The sequence below is a fragment of the Lampris incognitus genome, chromosome 9 (genome assembly GCF_029633865.1).
Source record: "Lampris incognitus isolate fLamInc1 chromosome 9, fLamInc1.hap2, whole genome shotgun sequence".
NCBI lineage: Eukaryota > Metazoa > Chordata > Actinopteri > Lampriformes > Lampridae > Lampris > Lampris incognitus.
The window spans coordinates 2,011,919-2,034,002 of NC_079219.1; the positions used below are offsets into that span (position 1 = coordinate 2,011,919).

Genomic DNA, 22,084 nt, shown 5'->3' on the forward strand with positions numbered 1-22,084 from the left:
AGCTAACTAGCCTTCTGTTATACAATGAGCAGTTATGGACAGGAAAAAAAGGCTTCTACTTCTACACTAGGTAGTACCTTGGTTATTATACTTCTACCCTAGGTAGTACCTTGGTTATTATACTTCTACCGTAGGTAGTATGTTTGTTATTATACTTCTACCCTAGGTAGTATCTTGGTTATTATACTTCTACACTAGGTAGTATGTTGGTTATTATACTTCTACCCTAGGTAGTACCTTGGTTATTATACTTCTACCCTAGGTAGTACCTTGGTTATTATACTTCTACACTAGGTAGTATGTTGGTTATTATACTTCTACACTAGGTAGTATGTTGGTTATTATACTTCTACACTAGGTAGTATGTTGGTTATTATACTTCTACACTAGGTAGTATGTTGGTTATTATACTTCTACCCTAGGTAGTACCTTGGTTATTATACTTCTACACTAGGTAGTATGTTGGTTATTATACTTCTACACTAGGTAGTACCTTGGTTATTATACTTCTACCCTAGGTAGTATGTTGGATATTATACTTCTACCCTAGGTAGTATGTTGGTTATTATACTTCTACCCTAGGTAGTACCTTGGTTATTATACTTCTACCCTAGGTAGTATGTTGGATATTATCTCTGCCAGGCGGTGGCTTGGAGGGGATTGTGTGTTTGGTCGCACACGAATGACTAATCTCTGCGAGTCATCTCACCAAGCGTCGGACCTACATCAGCCTAAAATCTTTTGTGCACTGTTTTGACTGCATGGTGAAGAACCTGTCATGGTTGCAGTTCCTAAAAACCTTTGTTCTTGCTATCGCCGCTCCCTCTCTTCATTTACCCTAGCTCGCTCGACCAACGCTGCCGTCTCGCTGCACACCTGCGCATGGTTGATGCAGCTGGCGCAGTGACAGCTTCCAAAAATGAAGTATTTGGCTATGAGTGTTGAAAGTAAACGAGACATTGACGGTCTGGCGGGACAGGGAGGCGGGGCAGGCTGGGGTAACTGCGGGGTTCCGACGGTCATCCTGGCTGCAGTTTGTTCTCTGGACAGAGGAACTGTTTTGGACTGCGCTGCACTGAGTGGACTGTGTTGTTAACTTTGTGTTTTGTTTTGTTTTGTTTTGTTGCTTTGTTCTGTGTTCTTGTATGTTTTTGGTGGTGTCGCTTTTGGGAAATTGTGGGTGTGTTTTTGGTGTTGCACTGCTGTGGGCTGGGAGGAATGACAACACATTGTTCCTGACGGTATTTCACATGTCAGCAAATCATTCACTGCTGAATTAAGCACAGGAGAACCGGATGAACCAAAAGCAGTTGGCTTTATTCACTTCAGCGCCATGTTTAACTGACATCACCAGGGTTCAACGTTCACACATCTACTTGCCCCGAGTCAATTTTTACTTGCCCCTATACAACTGTTTATTAGCGGTTATCAAATAAAAACAAAGACTATAGTTAATTGTCTTGTTTAATCTTTATTCAAGTAAATAAAAGATAACAAGGACAGTGTGTCATAGATGCATAGCAACAAACATTCAAGCATACTGAAAATGCTATGACCCTTCCCCCCATCAGTCCGCCCGTCCTTCTCCTCAGAGATGGACTCATTAACCGTGACTGACTGAGTGTGTGACTGAGTGAGTGAGAGAGTGTGTCAGTGAGTGAGTGAGTGAGTGACAGTGTGTGTGAGTGAGTGAGTGAGTGAGTGAGTGAGTGAGAATGTGAGTGAGTGAGAGTGTGTGAGTGAGTGAGTGAGTGAGAGAGTGTGTGAGTGAGTGAGAATGTGAGTGAGTGAGAGAGTGTGTGAGTGAGTGAGTGAGTGAGTGAGAGTGTGAGTGAGTGAGTGAGAGTGTGAGTGAGTGAGTGAGTGAGTGAGTGAGTGAGTGAGTGAGTGAGTGAGTGAGTGAGTGAGTGTGTGAGAGAGTGTGTGAGTGAGTGAGAGTGTGTGAGTGACCGTGTGTGAGTGAGTGAGTGAGTGAGTGAGAGTGTGTGAGCGAGTGTGGGTGTGAAAGTGAGTGAGTGAGAGAAAGAACAAGTTATAGCAGATGCTTCACATCTAAAATCAAAATGAAACCATACAAATACAAATCTTAGTCACACCGATGTGCTCTCTGCCCTACTAACAGCCATCTTTGCACAACACGTCCTGCATCGAAATTAGCAACTGCTGGCCCCTCGGTGCTAATGGATAGCAGTTTCCATAACATTTCGACTGAAAGGTTGCTCCGCCAGTCTGTTTTAATGCACTTCATGTTAGTGGGAGCAGGAGGATCAGCTCAACCAGCATCAGCAGGTTGGGGGAGCTCAGCAGCCTATCGGTCTGTTAAAAAGTCTGCCCATACCTTGCTTTGTTGGACCTGGGGCAGCGCTTTGATCACCACTTTTGCTCTTGGCCACTCCTGGTGCCTTGCCTGACCTCTGTCACAGCCCACCCTATCCACTATGACAGCAAAGTGGTCTGTGATGACATGGAGATGGTCTGCTCCGTAACTGGCCAGGTCTGCCTCCTCTGCTAGCCACTCCCTCAGGTCCAACAAACTCGCAGCTGCCTGAAGAATCTTGTCACCCCCCAGGTGCTTGAAACAGCTCCTCGTGCTTTTGATGCCTGCATCAAGGAGTTGGCTCTACGATCTAGCAACATATATCAACAACGGCTTGGTCGGGCGTCCCTACAGACACAACCGGTAGGTGTCCTGGTCGCTGCACTAGCGCCTCCTCTGGTTGGTCAGGGCGCGTGTTTGGGGGGAGGGGGAACTGGGGGGGGTAAGCCTGATCCTCCCACGCACTATGTCCCCCTGGCGAAACGCCTCACTGTCAGGTGAAAAGAAGTGGCTGGTGACTCCACATGTATGGGAGGAGGCATGTGGCAGTAATCACACTGGAGTTCACAGTGAACGGCGGCTTGTTTTCTACAACATCATACGCTGTCATCACTTCAGCAATTACCCGACTTGCCTCAGCGCTCATGTTTTGTACAAGCGTCGGCCAGGCTCCGGAGGAGGGGCTGTCAGTAGCCCTCTTAGCTGCCACGCAAGCCAGATGCGGTTGGCTCTTGTTGCGATGTTTTTTGGTTCTCCGATGCGTGCAAGGGGAGGGGCTATACTGTGTGCCAGAGAATGAGATCAGTTATGATACGACGATGATCGGGAAAAAAAATGAAACACTTGTTAATCTTTCTTTTTTTTTTATTTACTACTTGCCCGATCGGGTAAGCGAGTTACTACATTTACTAGCCCGATTTGGCATTTTACTTGCCCCGGGTACGAGGGCAATGCTTATTGTTGAGCCATGATCATGATGGGGATAAGACGCAGAAGTGCCATAGACTCCAAAGTTAAAACGCTGCTATAAAAATACAATTTCAAGGGTGGGATCATCACAGTCCCAGCTGGAAACCGTTGGCTTGTCGCAGAACCAAACGCCAAATGGTTTGTCGCCAAGTCCGAGCACCAGAGAGGGCGAGACGCGTACGCCTGGCAGAGATCTGCACTCTACTCAGTGCACTGCTCTAGTTTAATACATACGTGTGTGTGTGTGTGTGTGTATATATATATATATATATATATATATATATATATATATATATATATAAGAATTTACTTGACTCAATGGATTATTTTGCTCCTGATTTGTTGAGCACTTTCCCTTCTGTTGAGTGTTTGAGTGTTTCTTTTAACAAAGTTATTTTATATATATGGATAAATATATATATATATATATATATATATATATATATATATAAGAATTTACTTGACTCAATGGATTATTTTGCTCCTGATTTGTTGAGCACTTTCCCTTCTGTTGAGTGTTTGAGTGTTTCTTTTAACAAAGTTATTTTATATATATGGATAAATATATTTAGATATACATACATACATATATATATATATATCTATATATAGATATATAGATATATATATACCAAGTTGGCAGCTGATGAGTGTGCGACGCATGAAACAGGCTTGTACTGCTATGAATTAAAGTTTTTTTCCTACAGCTATCTTAATATTTTTTTTTCTTCTTTACAAGCCTACTGTAACAACAAGCGACACTGTTGCTGAGCATTTTCAAATGTTGTGCGTGTGTGCACACTATAAGTTAGATATGAGTGAGTATGCATATTTCAAAGCTTTCAGTTTAACATGAAACTAGTTCATATGTACACTACATGTTTTAAAAGGGTACATGGAAAATGGCAAGTCTAACTTTATGGTTGCCAGTGCGCTTCAGTTGTGTGCACTCGTGTGTGAAAGACAAATAACCCACGTAAGCCTGTGTGTGTTAAAGTACAAAGTGGTCAGAAACTGACCTGATGCTTTGTGTTGTCTGGCTAATGGAAAGCTTGGCACTACTGCCTTCTGTTACTGTATGTACATGCACAACTCACCACACAACAGCTGGACTGTGTACTGATGTCACTTAAAAAAAGTTTGTCTCCCCCCAGCATAAATGTCTCCCCCCCAGCATAAGTGTCAAACTCCGCCTATGGCGCCCTCCCTCACGCCTCTCAGCGCTCGGCCGAACAACCACACAACTTCAGTGACACTGCTGGTCCCCTGATCCAGCAGTCCATCACGTCACACTGATCAGTCAGTCAGTAACATTCATGTTTGTAGGTAGGCCTGCTGATCCGGTCCGGCCAAAAAAGCCTCGAGGAAAGTTACAGTGTGGTGAAACGGTGACTTTTACTGCAATACTACTTACTATACTACTACAGTTACAGTCATGGTGGTTTATTGGATTTACACCATTCTAGTGTCTAGTATAAGCTTTGGCCCCAGTGGTCTTGAGTTGGACTCGCCACCTTAAAAGTCTTGGAATTGACTCAGACCCCACCCCCTACAGACTTGGTCTGAGTGGTCTTGACTCGAAGACTACTAAATTCCATATGATTATAACTTAGAGTGTGCTGAATGCTACATGAATACAGAATAAACAAAGTTCAGGCCAGCCCTCCCATTAACACGTTTGTGGTTTGTTTGCATGATGAACATTTCAGGCAAGACATCCTTCTTTACACATGCTACAAACGGGTGTGATCCAGCTAACCAGGCACAACAGGTAAAAAGACAACTCATCAGAAACAAGCCAAAGACAATGCCTCTTTAAGACCTGCTGGCATTAACATGTCCACATAATGACTCCACAGCGCCTCTGTCTGCAGATAGCGATAGTTCAGTGACGCGCAGGGTGGTGCTGAAACAGCAGACGTTTAGAGTTTTTCTTCCTGTGATGGTTGTATACAGAAATTATAGTGCATAAACTAGATTTATGTGCAACGCTGTTTAACATCTGTCAAATGACTGGTTACCATAGCAAATGTAGCCTCACCTGACAGCAATAAAAGATGGGTGGCAGTCACTCACTCACCCGCTCGCTCTCTGTGCTGCTGCTCTCTGTATCTGACTCTGCCCCTGAGGAGGCGGGGCTTTGTACCTCAGCCAGTCGGGTAAACCACGGCGGCTGCATCACTTGTTCCCACTGGCTCCTGGGGCTGTCCATGTTATGGCGAGGCATTTCTGAGGTCACACGGAAAGCAGTGGTGAATGAGCGGTACAGTTCAGGGAATGCTGGCTGACAGGACTTTATTGAGTATTGTGGTAATGTAATCTGCAGCACGGCTCAAGGTGTATGAGTGATCAGGTGACAGTTTACAGAGCGGGTAATACGCTAGACTGCATAAGCAGTCTACAGTACAGAAATCCCCCCAGCTGCCACAAGCCACCGTGAGATAAAGAAAGTATCTTGGGGTAAAGAAGTAGTAGTAAAAGAGAAGAGAATGTGCAGGAAGTGGCTCGTGGTCTGTGGGCAGGATTTAGGATGAAATAACTTTGTCGTTAGAGAAGCATTGAAAACAATAGCTTTTCTCCTCACGGCTTTAGAAGTGCTTGGTATTAAGGTGTAAAGAGCACCAAGCCAGGCGTCTTGTACTATAGGGGACACGAGAAAAGACAAAGTAAAGGCATCAGATTGTTGTCTGAAGTACTGTATGTATTGTCCTGTTTTTGGTCAGACGTGTGTTTGTGTGTGTGTGTGTGTGTGTGTGTGTGTGTGTGTGTGTGTGTGTGTGTGTGTGTGTGTGTGCGTGTGTTAAGCAGAGCAGACATCATGACACAGTTTGCAGGTTTTTTCCACATCACAGCGCTTCTTAATCTCTTCCAGGGATGTTCCGAGCCTGATTAACCCCCGTTCTTTTACCACCCTGCCCTTTTCTCATGCACCATGCAACTTTTTTCTCTGTCGACACAGAAGAATGCATGCAAGCGCACTAATGTAGACTTCGAGTATACCACCAACACACACAAAACACACACTAAGCAAAACGCTCTGGTGGGAAAATACTGGAGTCCTTCTGCCCAATGCTTTCCCACCCTCTCCTCTCCCCTCTCACTCCTTCTTTCCTCCTTCCCTCCATCCAGACCTTATTAGGCTGTCAGGGCATGGAGGAGGAGGGGAACTGAGATAAATATACAACAGAGATATGAGTGAGGAGTTCCAAACACTGACTGGCACAATGACACACACACATACAGACACAGCGAGAGAGAGAGACAGCGCGTGAGCGAGAGAGGAGAGAGAGAGAGAGCGCGCAAGAGAGCAAGAGAGAGAGAGAGAGCGTGTACGAGAGCGAGAGAGAGACAGGGGGAGCGAGAGAGAGAGAGAGAGACAGGGGGAGAGAGAGAGAGAGAAAGAGACAGGGGGAGCGAGAGAGAGAGAGAGAGAGAGACAGGGGGAGCGAGAGAGAGACAGGGGGAGAGAGAGAGAGCGCGAGAGAGGAGAGAGAGAGAGACAGGGGGAGCGAGAGAGAGAGCGCGAGAGAGGAGAGAGAGAGAGAGCACAAGAGAGCAAGAGAGAGAGAGAGCGTGTACGAGAGCGAGAGAGACAGGGGGAGAGAGAGAGAGAGCGCGAGAGAGGAGAGACAGAGAGCAAGAGAGAGAGAGAGCGCATAACAGAGAGCAAGAGAGAGAGAGAGAGAGAGAGAGAGAGAGAGAGAGAGAGAGAGAGAGAGCGTGTACGAGAGTGAGAGAGAGAGACGGGGAGAGAGAGAGAGCGCGAGAGAGAGAGCACAAGAGAACAAGAGAGGAGAGAGAGCGCGAGAGAGAGAACAAGAGAGAGAGAGAGCACAAGAGAACAAGAGAGGAGAGAGAGCGCGAGAGAGAGAACAAGAGAGAGAGAGAGCACAAGAGAACAAGAGAGGAGAGAGAGCGCGAGAGAGAGAGCAAGAGAGAGAGAGAGCACAAGAGAACAAGAGAGGAGAGAGAGCAAGAGAGAGAGAACAAGAGAGAGAGAGAGCACAAGAGAACAAGAGAGGAGAGAGAGCAAGAGAGAGAGAGCAAGAGAGAGAGAGAGCACAAGAGAACAAGAGAGGAGAGAGAGCAAGAGAGAGAGCGCGTGGGAGAGCATGTGCGAGAGCGAGAGAGAAAGACGGGGAAAGAGAGAGAGAGAGCAAGAGAGAGAGAGAGCACAAGAGAACAAGAGAGGAGAGAGAGCAAGAGAGAGAGCGCGTGGGAGAGCATGTGCGAGAGCGAGAGAGAAAGACGGGGAAAGAGAGACAGAGAGAGCAAGAGAGAGAGAGAGAGCACAAGAGAGCATGTGCGAGAGAGAGAGAGAGAGAGAGAGACGGGAGAGAGAGCAAGAGAGGAGAGAGAGAGCAAGAGAGAGAGAGAGCACAAGAGAACAAGAGAGGAGAGAGAGCAAGAGAGAGAGAGCGCGTGGGAGAGCATGTGCGAGAGAGAAAGACGGGGAAAGAGAGACAGAGAGAGCAAGAGAGAGAGAGAGCACAAGAGAGCATGTGCGAGAGCGAGAGAGAGAGAGAGAGAGAGACGGGAGAGAGAGCAAGAGAGGAGAGAGAGAGAGAGAGAGCAAGAGAGAGAGCACAAGAGAGCATGTGCGAGAGCGAGAGAGAGAGCGAGAGAGAGAGAGACGGGAGAGAGAGCAAGAGAGACAGAGGAGAGAGAGAGAGCGAGAAAGAGAGAGAGACAGGGGAGAGAGAGACAGGGGGAGAGAGAGCGAGAAGAGAGAGAGCAAGAGAGACAGAGGAGAGAGAGAGAGCGAGAAAGAGAGAGAGAGACGGGAGAGAGAGACAGGGGAGAGAGAGACAGAGGAGAGAGAGAGCGAGAAAGAGAGAGAGACAGGGGAGAGTGTAGATGTTGGGGGAAGGGGTACAGGATGGTGTGAGAGATGGTTTGCATGGTAGCGGAGGGGTGGTGGTGGTGGTTGTGTGGGGGTCTTAAATGTCAGATGCCAGTGTCATATTTCTATTGAGAGAAAAGTGGGACGACGGCCGAGCAGAATGAAGCTCCAGATACACAAACTACAAGATGTAAAAGAAATCTGTCACACATCTCCCCTTCTCAACAATTGTATTTACCAGTCCCATGCGTTTCACGAGTTCATACACAGTTTTACCCGTGGTCCCTGACTGACTTCCTGCGGATTCTCCATAACTTTTGACTTGATCACCACGACTAGAAGGAATTGTTTCGAGCTGCCACTGACAAGGTGGCCCACTACAAGTCAGTATTACTTCAAACAGTGTATATGGCTCAGTCTCCTCTCAAATCTCACATGCCATTTTTAGTATTTTTGTGTTTGTGGGCATCCGGGTGGTGTAGCGGTCTATTCTGTTGCCTACCAACACAGGGATCACCAGTGCGAATCCCCGTGTTACCTCCGGCTTGGTCGGGCGTCCCTACAGACACAATTGGCTGTGTCTGCGGGTGGGAAGCCAGATGTGGGTATGCGTCCTGGTCGCTGCACTAGCGCCTCCTCTGATCGGTTGAGGCACCTGTTCAGGGAGGCGAGGGGAACTGGGGGGAACAGCGTGATCCTCCCACGTGCTACATCCCCCTGGTGAAACTCCTCACTATCAGGTGAAAAGAAGCGGCTGGTGACTCCACATGTATTGGAGGAGACATGTGGTAGTCTGCAGCCCTCCCAGATCAGCAGAGCGGGTGGAGCAGCCACCAGGACGGTTCAGAAGAGTGGGGTAATTGGCCAAGTACACTTGGGGAGGAAAAAAAAAGGGGGGGGGGTCCAAAAAAAGAAAAAGAAAGTATTTTTCTGTTTGAAGCCACAGTGTTGAAACTGTACTTGTCTGGTAGTATACTGTCAACAAGACAGCTAGCTAACTGGCAGGAGAGCTAGCTAACTGGTAGGAGAGCTAGCTAACTGACAGGAGAGCTAGCCAGCACAGGCACATGTTATACACTAAGCATATTTGCATAATGACACAATCTGATGTGCACACAAGCGAAATCTTAAAACACCCTGTCGCCATGGTTCAACCAGCTGCTAGTCCTTTTTCTAAACCGGTCGGTCCGTCTCTGACAGACACGACACTGCTTTAGTCAGCTTTCCATGACTCTTCTTCCAGCAGCATGTTTTGTGAATGAACATCAATATCCATGAACCCAGGGCCCTGTGGAAACAGTACCACTCCTGCCACCACAACGTGAGGGTTGGCGGCAAAGAAATAGTTGTGATTGAGTATTCGCTCACTGGAGGCTAGTAATTCTAAAACAAGTTTACTTCAAAAGGATGTAGTGGTCTGTGGGGTACAAATACTGAACAAGTATTGTTCACTGCTGAGTATACTTTATCACAAACATAAACAGCACATATGGAAAAAACATTTTAAATCATGGCTACTCTGAGGCCGTAGAATAGTACTACTCCATTTACATAATGAAGTACATTCTCTATTATATGTTCTTATGCCTTCTGATAAAGCAGTCACATTCAAGAGAGCCGAAAGTGGCCGAGTCAAATTATTATGACCCGACACAAGTCTGCACAAGTATTTGCTATGTGACCTCCAGCTGAAGTCCAGTCCAGATACACTATCAGCTGAAGTCCAGTCCAGATACACCATCAGCAGCAGGACACACAGGCAGTCAAGAGTAAAGTCCACACTTTCATGTCAAACACAACAAACACACAGCTACCACACATAACTCACAGACAAGAGACACACACAGATAGTATCTGTCTCTGGGAGGGGGGGCGGGAGAGAGAGGGAGGGGGGAGAGGGAGAGAAGGAGAGAAGGGGTGAGGGAGGGAGCAAGAGGGAGAGAGGGAGGGAGAAAGGGAGAGAAGGGGTGAGAGGGGGAGAGAGAGGGGGGAGACAGAGAGAGAGAGAGGGAGAGAGGGCGGGAGAGAGGGAGAGAGAAAGGGAGAGAAGGGGGAGAGCAAGAGAGGGGGAGAGAGAGGGGGGAGACAGAGAGAGAGAGGGAGAGAGAGGGAGAGAAGGTGTGAGAGAGAGGGAGCAAGAGGGGGAGAGGGAGGGAGAAAGGGAGAGCAAGAGAGAGGGGAGACAGAGAGGGAGAGAGAGAGAGAGAGACAGAGAGAGAGAGAGAGAGAGAGAGAGAGAGAGAGAGAGAGAGAGAGAGAGAGAGAGACAGAGAGAGAGAGAGAGAGAGAGAGAGAGAGAGAGAGAGAGAGAGAGAGAGAGAGAGAGAGAGAGAGAGAGAGAGAGAGAGAGAGAGATGGAAGCAGGTCTGGTTATAAAGACAGAAGGGAAAATAAATATTAAATAATGATCAGAGGCAGACAGAGAAGAAAAGATAAGGTGGTGTAGGAGGAGGAGGAGGGTGTGCAGCTGACTGAAGCAGAAACAGCAGCTTCATGTAGCCACAGTAATTGGCCCTGATGGTTGGGGAGTGGCAGGGAGACGGAGGAGATTAGGATGTGAACACACAATAAACACACGGCTCAAATCTGAATGTGAACTGTGTGTGTGTGTGTGTGTGTGTGTGTGTGTGTCTGTGTGTGTGTGTGTGTGTGGCGGGGGAGGGGGTCACTCGTTATATAATTACTACTCAGGTGACACAACACGTAACTCTCAACTCCCAGGCTACTGGGCCTACGCAAAAACCCACTCATTGTTTGATTCTGCAATGCTAATAATCCCCCACAACTCAGCGATAAAAAGCAACAGCTGACACACACACACACACACACACGCACACACACACACACACACACACACACGTGTCCTGACATGCAACAATCTCTCATTCTCAACCCGCACAGAACAGATGTAAGACCTGATGCTAACTTGTATGTCTAAGATGTTGAAAGCTTTTCTGTGTTAACTTTATCTGCAGATAAGAAAAGACAACACACACAATGCGACTTGACAGACATCACAAAACCACAACAAGTACGTGTGAGCAGATGGAAGGGGAGGTGCAGAACTGGGAATACAAAAACCATCCTCTGAACAGTACAGAGAGAGATGCTACACGGCAGAATCGGCAGCGTTAATTCAACACCAGCAGGCGTTAAAGTCAACACCAGTAGGAGTTAAAGTCAACACCAGTAGGAGTTGAATTCAACACCAGCAGGAGTTAAATTCAACACCAGTAGGAGTTAAATTCAACACCAGTAGGAGTTAAATTCAATACCAGCAGGGGTTAAATTCAACACCAACAGAAGTTAAATTCAGCACCAGTAGGAGTTAACTTCAACACCAGTAGGAGTTAAAGTCAACATCAGCAGGAGTTAAATTCAACACCAGCAGGGGTTAAAGTCAACACCAGCAGGACTTAGATTCAACACCAGCAGGGGTTAAATTCAACACCAGCAGGGGTTAAAGTCAGCACCAGTAGGAGTTAAATTCAACACCAGCAGGAGTTAAATTCAACACCAGTAGGAGTTAAAGTCAACACCAGTAGGAGTTAAAGTCAACACCAGCAGGAGTTAAATTCAACACCAGCAGGAGTTAAATTCAACACCAGCAGGAGTTAAATTCAACACCAGCAGGCGTTAAAGTCAACACCAGCAGGAGTTAAATTCAACACCAGCAGGAGTTAAATTCAACACCAGCAGGGGTTAAAGTCAGCACCAGCAGGGGTTAAAGTCCACACCAGCAGGAGTTAAAGCCAACACCAGCAGGAGTTAGATTCAACACCAGCAGGAGTTAAAGTCAACATCAGCAGGAGCTAAATTCAACACCAGCATGAATTAAGGTCAACATCAGCAGGAGCTAAATTCAACACCAGCAGGAGTTAAAGTCAACACCAGCAGAAGTTAAATTCAACATCAGCAGGAGCTAAAGTCAACACCAGCAGGGGTTAAAGTCGACACCAGCAGGGGTTAAAGTCAACACCAGCAGGAGTTAAAGTCAACACCAGCAGGAGTTAAAGTCAACACCAGCAGGAGTTAAAGTCAACACCAGCAGAAGTTAAATTCAACATCAGCAGGAGCTAAATTCAACACCAGCAGGGGTTAAAGTCGACACCAGCAGGGGTTAAAGTCAACACCAGCAGGAGTTAAAGTCAACACCAGCAGGAGTTAAAGTCAACACCAGCAGAAGTTAAATTCAACACCAGCAGGAGCTAAATTCAACACCAGCAGGGGTTAAAGTCAACACCAGCAGGAGTTAAAGTCAACACCAGCAGGAGTTAAATTCAACACCAGCAGGAGTTAACTTCAACACCAGCAGGAGTTAGATTCAACACCAGCAGGAGTTAAATTCAACACCAGCAGGGGTTAAATTCAACACCAGCAGGGGTTAAAGTCAGCACCAGCAGGGGTTAAATTCAACACCAGCAGGAGTTAAAGTCAACACCAGCAGGAGTTAAATTCAACACCAGCAGGAGTTAAATTCAACACCAGCAGGGGTTAAAGTCAGCACCAGCAGGGGTTAAAGTCCACACCAGCAGGAGTTAAAGCCAACACCAGCAGGAGTTAGATTCAACACCAGCAGGAGTTAAAGTCAACATCAGCAGGAGCTAAATTCAACACCAGCATGAATTAAGGTCAACATCAGCAGGAGCTAAATTCAACACCAGCAGGAGTTAAAGTCAACACCAGCAGAAGTTAAATTCAACATCAGCAGGAGCTAAAGTCAACACCAGCAGGGGTTAAAGTCGACACCAGCAGGGGTTAAAGTCAACACCAGCAGGAGTTAAAGTCAACACCAGCAGGAGTTAAAGTCAACACCAGCAGGAGTTAAAGTCAACACCAGCAGAAGTTAAATTCAACATCAGCAGGAGCTAAATTCAACACCAGCAGGGGTTAAAGTCGACACCAGCAGGGGTTAAAGTCAACACCAGCAGGAGTTAAAGTCAACACCAGCAGGAGTTAAAGTCAACACCAGCAGAAGTTAAATTCAACACCAGCAGGAGCTAAATTCAACACCAGCAGGGGTTAAAGTCAACACCAGCAGGAGTTAAAGTCAACACCAGCAGGAGTTAAATTCAACACCAGCAGGAGTTAACTTCAACACCAGCAGGAGTTAGATTCAACACCAGCAGGAGTTAAATTCAACACCAGCAGGGGTTAAATTCAACACCAGCAGGGGTTAAAGTCAACACCAGCAGGGGTTAAAGTCAACACCAGCAGGAGTTAAAGTCAACACCAGCAGGAGTTAAATTCAACACCAGCAGGAGTTAACTTCAACACCAGCAGGAGTTAGATTCAACACCAGCAGGAGTTAAATTCAACACCAGCAGGAGTTAAATTCAACACCAGCAGGAGTTAATTTCATTTGAAAGCGTCTATACTGGTCTACACTACATAAAAACTACACTTTTGAACGCGTGGAATACTTTACACTATGACAGAGTTGGAGCAACTCTCTCAAGATTTGACATTTAACACTAGTCAACACAGGCCGTGTTCAGTTTACACATGTTGTTGTGATGTTGGTTGTACACACATTATGGGTGATGACATGGTCAGAGCCGGTGTAACAGTTGTGTGTTTTCCGCTGTTATTCAAGTCCATTTATGAGTATGTCAAGTCATGCACCGTTGTAAAGGGTGACGCTAGAGATTTTGTTTGTGTGTGTGTGTGTGTGTGTTTGTGTGTGTGTGTGTGTGTGTATGTGTGTGTGTGTGTGTGTGTGTGTGTGTGTGTGTGTGTGTGTGAATTACTGGAGATTTGGTTTGCATGCTCTGGTATCCAATACGATGGTCTGTCAGTGTATTCAGATGTATATACAACTATTTGTGTCAACATTTTTATGTAACGTCTCAAGTAGAGTGTCTATAATTCATAGTACATTTCAGAGGAATCTGAATATAAAGCTGTATTGTATGAGGGAGGATCCCAACATACTTAACTTTTCATTTGAGACAACACTGGGGTACCACTGAGCCCCATCCAGCTCTAAAAACAGTCCCAAAGCTTTACAAGGAACAGACATTAGACAATCTACACCAGAGATGATCATTTATGTTTTTCACCGATGCTGCATTTTTACTTGAGTATATTTGATTTACATTTCATTTGTCATTATTCACTGAGCTGCACTTATTTCCACACTGATATGTTGTATAATGCTCAAATTAAAATGTTGTTCAGACAGATTAGCTGCAATGTTTAAAACTTGAATGCAGCTTAAATGTTTTTTAGATCTATCATACAAATTATATAATTTTGGGACATATGTGTATAGACAGAGCTGGTCGATGTGGAAAATATGATAGTCATGTATATCATGTTATCTGTTTACAAATGCAAAATACCATATTTAAAAACCCAACTTAAGAGCTTCAAAGAAAAGAAAGTTGTATCAGTTCATCTGGACACGTTAATCATGAGAAACGTTTCATCATCACCTAAGTGAACTTTTCAGTCTCACCTGCCTGCAGGTGTCCCCACCCTTATAAACAGTACAGTGACTGCAGGTGTCCCCACCCTTATAAACAATACAGTGACTGCAGGTGTCCCACCCTTATAAACAATACAGTGACTGCAGGTGCCCCCACCCTTATAAACAATACAGTGACTGCAGGTACCCCACCCTTATAAACAATACAGTGACTGCAGGTGTCCCCACCCTTATAAACAATACAGTGACTGCAGGTGTCCCACCCTTATAAACAATACAGTGACTGCAGGTGCCCCCACCCTTATAAACAATACAGTGACTGCAGGTACCCCACCCTTATAAACAATACAGTGACTGCAGGTGTCCCCACCCTTATAAACAATACAGTGACTGCAGGTGTCCCCACCCTTACAAACAATACAGTGACTGCAGGTGTCCCCACCCTTACAAACAATACAGTGACTGCAGGTGTCCCCACCCTTATAAACAATACAGTGACTGCAGGTGTCCCCACCCTTATAAACAATACAGTGGCTGCAGGTGTCCCCACCCTTATAAACAATACAGTGACTGCAGGTGTCCCCACCCTTACAAACAATACAGTGACTGCAGGTGTCCCCACCCTTATAAACAATACAGTGGCTGCAGGTGTCCCCACCCTTATAAACAATACAGTGACTGCATACTGACCGAAACCAACTATTGGTTTGTATATATGCAAATAGGTGTGACCATTAACTAGAGTTACAGGTCATGTGTACTAGTCATAGAGGACTGGGGAATGATTGCAATCACAGCATTGTAAGATGGTGACAGATGTACTCTTAGCCCCCCCCCCCACACACACACACACACACCGGTTCAGCGATGGTTGTTCCCTTCACATAGATGGCATACAAACATCTGTCAACATCTTACAATGCTGTGACTGCAAATACTGCTGAATCCTCTGTGAATAGTACACATGGCCTGAAACTCTAGTTAATGGTCACACCCGTATTTGCATATGAAACTGGTCGTTGGTTTCAGTCGTCATGCAGCTGTATTGTTTATAATGGTGGGATACCTGCAGTCAGGTGAGACTGAAGAGGTCACTTAGGTGATGATGAAACGTATCTCTCTCTATAAACGCTGTGTCCAGATGAACTGATTCAACTTTCTTTCTTTGATTTTCTTACCTGTGTTGAACATGCATGAAGACAATTTAAGATCTTCATTTAACTCTGTTAATATGAAGTACAATATCAAACCAAAACTTCTGTTCAAATAATACTCCCTAAAATATTTTAGACCTCATTTCATCCCGATACTTTAGCAATTAAAAGACAAACAAAATATTGAATAATAATTCAATATTTTGTTGCCCAGCACCATGTGCATGGGTATCTGGCTATGTTTTAAAATAGGGGAACAGCCTTGGAAAATACATAATTGGGTAGAGGATCCATTGGCTCCCCCACCTAATCTATTGGATTAAGGCAAGAAATCAGCCACCTGCACTAGTCTATAATAGCTAGATTGAGGTGCCATGAAAACCAAGAATGCATCAGGAACAACATATAATTGGGTGGATCGGGACGGTAAATGGTTATTAGAAGAATGGCTATTTCACCTTTGAAACTATATTCATGAAAACATTGTGTAATCCAGTGGCGGCTGGTGCTAAAAATGTTTGGGAGGGGCAATTTAGCTTGGTGCAGCACACTTGACAGCTGCTTTAATGTCCACAGTCACAGAGTTATTAAGAAGGACAACGTAGCCTATAGATTTTATCAGGGTTGGTAGACGGTGGATGATTGACAGTCGAGACGAGGCGTGGTGGTGGGTGTGAACATGATTGACAGCCACGAGAATTGCCCAATCACATCAGATCAAAAACCATTAAAACAATACCAATTCACTGCCAATAAAAGTGGGAGTGTCTGGAAAATCTGAAGAAACCAATCAGACAGCAGCCTCGGGTCACCTGCTCGCCACAAGTCTGAGGGCTTACATAAGGTATGGTTTGGCCGGCGCCCCTCACCCAGGAAGTATATGTATTCAGACAGGAAGTATATGTATTCAGACAGGAACCAACCAAATACCACTTGAACCAATATGTAATGCTGCTGACAGGCGCGCACAGCCTGACAACACTTTTATTTCATCATTATTTGCATCATACAACTAAATTATATTTAACATGTTTACGTAGATTTTCATCTCTTGGTATTTGAAGGGGGCGGCGCCCCAGCACCCTGTACTGGCCACCTGCCACTGACGTAGTCTAAAATGGTAGTAGGCTGCACGCCTGCCAGCATGCGCACAGCGCGGGAGGAGAGGGAGAGACACTGTGCTTCTGCCAGAAGAGCCGCTGACTGAGACATTGTTCCTCCGGGTGGTGTGGCGGTCTATTCTGTTGCCTACCAACACAGGGATCGGCGGTTCGAATCCCTGTGTTACCTCCGGCTTGGTTGGGTGTCCCTACAGACACGATTGGCCATGTCTGCAGGTGGGAAGCCAGATGTGGGTATGTGTCCTGGACGCTGCACTAGCGCCTCCTCTGGTCGGTCAGAGCACCTGTTCAGGGGGGAGGGGGAACTGGGGGGAATAGCGTCCGTCATCCTCCCACGCGCTACGTCCCGCTGGTGAAACTCCTCACTGTCAGGTGAAAAGAAGTGGCTGGTGACTCCACATGTATGAGAGGAGACATGTGGTAGTCTGCAGCCCTCCCCGGATCAGCAGAGGAGGTGGAGCAGAGACTGGGATGGCTCGGAAGAGTGGGGTAATTGACCAAGTACAATTTGGGCGAAAAAGGAGGAAATTTTTTTAAAAGAGCAAGAAAGAAAATGGACGTGTGGCGAGAGCATGTTAAGCGTGAGTCTCAATGCGTAAGAGTTGGCAGCCCTGCTCATTAAGAGCCACGTTCCACTTAAAAGAACCGACTCTCACCCTGCTTACACTTGGGTCTAATGGGCACTGGGTTTGTGTCAATGTCATAATGTGGTTGTAAGAAAAAACAGCCTTTCCTGCTAATGGATAACAGACATCGATGAATGCAGCAACGGGGACTTCTACAACCGTTCCCGTTCTCCTCAGATATCTGCATGTTTAGGTCCTTGTACATGTGAAGGACATTTGTTTGAGGAGAATACCTGGACGTCCTTGAATCAGAAACTACTGATCAAAAATGCTCTGACCATTTTACTGATTTATTCAGACTTAAATGCCAAAGAGCACGGTGACATCTGATGGACCAAACAATCTAAAGTACTCAGTGAATACGACATACAGCGAGTTACTACTGGATGGCAGCGGAGGAGAAGGAAGCTGTCGTTGTCCCATTATAACCTCTGATCATGAAAAGCAGGCGAGGAAAGAAGGTTTTGGCTATGGTCCAGTCAGTAAAGGTATAAGTGGAGGCATGTTGCAGGCTTATTTCGTTGCATGATCCAATGAAAAGCTGAGCAGAAACTTTTTTTTCATTGACACTGATATGGTATTTACCACTACGTGAGCTCTCACTACAGGGTCAGTAACCACTAACTTTATTACATCTGCATACCGACTAGTATACAGAGTGGTAGTACTGGTAAAAGGAAGGAAGACAGTCTGAATTTACAACTCTCTCTCTCATATATATATATATATATATATATATATATATATATAGGTTAGTGCAGTCGCCTCACAGCAAGAAGGTCCTGGGTTCACACCCTGGGGTAGTCCAACCTTGGGGGTCGTCCCTGGTCATCCTCTGTGTGGAGTTTGCATGTTCTCCCCGTGTCTGCATGGGTTTCCTCCGGGTGCTTGTTTCCTCCCACAATCCAAAGACATGTAGGCCAGGTGAATCAGCCGTACTAAATTGCACCTAGGTGTGAATGTGTGTGCCCTGTGATGGCCTGGCAGCCTGTCCAGGGTGTCTCCCCGCCTGCCGCCCAATGACTGCTGGGATAGGCTTCAGTATCCCGCAACCCTACCTAGGACAAGCGGCTTGGATAATGGATGGATATTTATATAATATATATACATATATACAGATAGATAGATAGACTGACAGACAGACAGAGAGATAGATAGATAACACCCATAATACTGAGCAGTCTTCTGTGTCACTGAAATGCCGTCCACCAGTGACATCACTAGTGGACATTCCAAGAATGTGAAAGCTTACATTCTGGTTTGCTGATAGGCTGCATTGTATAGGAAAATACAAATGACAATGGTACATTTTACACCTGGATTGAGGAGACCAGGGATAAGTCTTCACATTCCCGAATTGTCCGACTGTAACATTATCAACAGAGTAATTTTACGCAGACCTCCGGCTTGTCAAGTTCACAGAGGTGTGAGGAAATTCAAGCTCTAACGCTGGTTAGTAAAGGGACAACGTGGAGTACCGTCATACTTTGAACCAACAAAAACAGACTTGGCGAAACTAAGGGTGGAGCCTGGGGCTGGTGCACACCTGTATACTGTCCTACCAGTAACTTATTTGTTCCATGTCGTGGAACCTTGGCTAGGACGAGATGACAGCCGCAAAACTTAATCCAAAGCATTACGTTTGCCATATTTGCACAGGAAAAACAAACACAATCTGTTTCAAGGTAGAGCTGTTAGTTATTATTGTTAGCATAGCTAGGACAAAGAAGGAAACCTGAAGACTAGCCAGAGATGACTTTCCAGAGGTGGACGTTTTCCCACAGCCAACTGAATGGCAGCCTCAGGATTTCTGAGGTCTTGTCATCCCAATTTACCTTTCTTTAATGAGTTTCTCACGGTAACCTGCCCATGTTAGTTGTACTCTGTATGTACTGTACACCAGGTGTGGACACTCTCGGAGAGACCCAGTGCGAGTTCAGACTTCTGTTCAAAACAAAGCAGTTTCGCACCGGAATCTTGTTATCAACAACAACTCTACAAGTGGACTTGTCGAATCAGGTGTGAAACTGCTTGGTTGGAACAAAATCCCCCCATACCGGCGCTTTCTGGATAAGGATGCCCACCCCTACTGTACAAGGTTTACGGTTTATCCTAAGCCAGGTGTACAGTCACAGAGTAACAGATGGGTGTGGGGATGCACTGACACCCATAATAGTATCGGATCGGGCTGATACCAGGCTAAAATAGAGTATCACAAAACACTAAAATCCAATACCAACTGCCATGAGTAACATGTCATAGATGATAGCAAAATGGCTTCAATTGCTGCAGTTTTGGCACATTGAAGGCTGTATATCTTCAATTGTGGAAAAAACTGATCGTAGCTCAATTATTTTGCCCACTGACTGAAAATGAATGGTCGAAGTCTGCACTGTTCAGCAGAAGTACTGGATTGGCTGGGTGCTCTGAAGTGATATCGATGTATTTCTAGGTGGATGTGTACTACTGTCTTAAAAGGTAGGTCTATACATTTGGCATCAATTATGGTATTTGCCAAGTTTAAAATCACCGATGACATTATAATCAGGCCACTATATTGAGTTCCTTCATCTTCCCTCCTGTTGCATGGCTTAAATGAAGACACCAGAACGTCGAGTGGCGTGTTCAGGGCATGACACATTCCTCAGACAAGAACATAAGTATGTGACATTACTCATGTTAGTGAGGGTTCAGCCGTTCAGACTGAGATTCCATCAGCCTGAGCAAACCCCTTGTTCTCAGGTAAGACGAAGGCCAATCCATTAATGACAGCCTGCAAACCAGGGGGCTCAGACACAGATTTGTCCACGCCGGTTAAAAACAAGGCGTGTGTGAGAACAACTGAACACACATACCCGAGGCCAATCTTTCCATCTCCACCTACACTCCCATCCCTCTGTTTATCCCTCATGTGCTGATGGAGCGATAAAGGAGGGATATCGCAGGAACATTGTAAACAAATGGGAATTTCTATAAACTGCAGATGGTCACAAGTTATGTAACGGGGCTGGTCCAAGGCAAATTTTATTTGTATTGCCCTAAAGCAGGATTCATTTTCAGATGGCTTTCCAGTAACATTATACTCTCCAACCGATAAAAATAGATTAAGTGTGATATACCAACAACAAGAAGGTCTGCGCCAGACCCCCAACCTGACAGCGTGATGTCACAGCACCAACAAGAAGAAGAAGAATAAACAACTTTGTCTGAAGAACTTTTCGGCGCTACAGCATTACGTTGTGTACAGATGAGGTTAACGCTATTCCTTTTAGGGCCTACCGTTCCCCACGATATGCTGCCCCCTGTGGTGCACTTACAGCCAAGCACACACCAACACGCTGCAGGTAGCATGTACTGCAGGGCAAGTCGTGTGTGTGTGTGTGTGTGTGTGTGTGTGTCTAGTAACGCTCCCACCACTTCTCATGCTGTGTGGAGGGGTTTTATGTACAAGTTTGTGTGTCGATTAACTGACGGTAAGAATGTAAAGATAATGCTCTTAACGGAGCCTCCACACGGTGACCCCAGGTCCTCCTCTGGTTTCTGGGGACACAGGAACTAAAGTCTGCATAGCTTTTCCTCATGTGCACGTGTGAGCTGCTGCTGCTGCTGCTGCTGCTGCTGTGTGGAGCTGTATTTTGTGTTGTTGTATTTCTCTGTTGTCTTTAATATGGACCTACCCAGCTGTCTGGGTAAAGGAAGATGTGAACACAACAACCCCCTACCCCAGCACAGGGTCAGAAAAACGCTTACTGCGGCCTTTCTTCAAGATAAGCACTGTGAATTCCTTCCAGTGATTGGTTTGTGTTTGGGGTAAAGGGCAGGATTACACCTAACTGCCCCAGCCAGGGTGGCTGTTGTACCTCCTGCATTCTACAGCAGAGGATAGACCGCCAACAGACCAGCAGGCAGGCCGAGAGCAACACGTTACGCCTTTACTCTGACTGACAGGTTCAACTGACATGTTGACTGACATGTTACCTGACATGTTCAAGTGACGTGTTACCTGACGTGTTAACTGACGTGTTACCTGACATGTTACCTGACATGTTGACTGACATGTTCAAGTGACATGTTATCTGACATGTTGACTGACATGTTACCTGACGTGTTAACTGACATGTTACCTGACATGTTAACTGACGTGTTACCTGACACGTTAACTGACGTGTTACCTGACGTGTTACCTGACACGTTAACTGACGTGTTACCTGACATGTTGACTGATATGTTACCTGACATGTTGACTGACATGTTACCTGATGTTACCTGACGTGTTAACTGACATGTTGACTGACATGTTAGCTGACATGTTACCTGACGTGTTAACTGACATGTTACCTGATATGTTAACTGACGTGTTAACTGACGTGTTACCTGACGTTGACTGACATGTTAACTGACATGTTAACTGACGTGTTACCTGACACGTTAACTGACGTGTTACCTGACACGTTAACTGACGTGTTACCTGACGTGTTACCTGACATGTTGACTGATATGTTACCTGACATGTTGACTGACATGTTACCTGATGTTACCTGACGTGTTAACTGACATGTTGACTGACATGTTAGCTGACATGTTACCTGACGTGTTAACTGACATGTTACCTGATATGTTAACT

General features: G+C 45.7%; 1 protein-coding gene across 2 annotated transcripts in view; it reads right to left on the reverse strand.

Moving 5' to 3' along the window:
* Positions 1-22,084, reverse strand: part of LOC130118040 (pleckstrin homology-like domain family B member 3) — an 81,920-nt gene that overhangs the window by 59,039 nt on the left and 797 nt on the right. Inside the window, exon 2 of one of the 2 annotated variants that reach the window (XM_056286340.1) lies at positions 5,367-5,515. The exons of the other annotated variant lie outside the window; for it this stretch is intronic. Within the exon in view, the coding sequence (XP_056142315.1) occupies positions 5,367-5,513 (147 nt within the window). The 5' untranslated portion in view covers positions 5,514-5,515. The remainder of the gene's footprint in view (positions 1-5,366; positions 5,516-22,084) is intronic. 2 annotated transcript variants of the gene reach the window in all.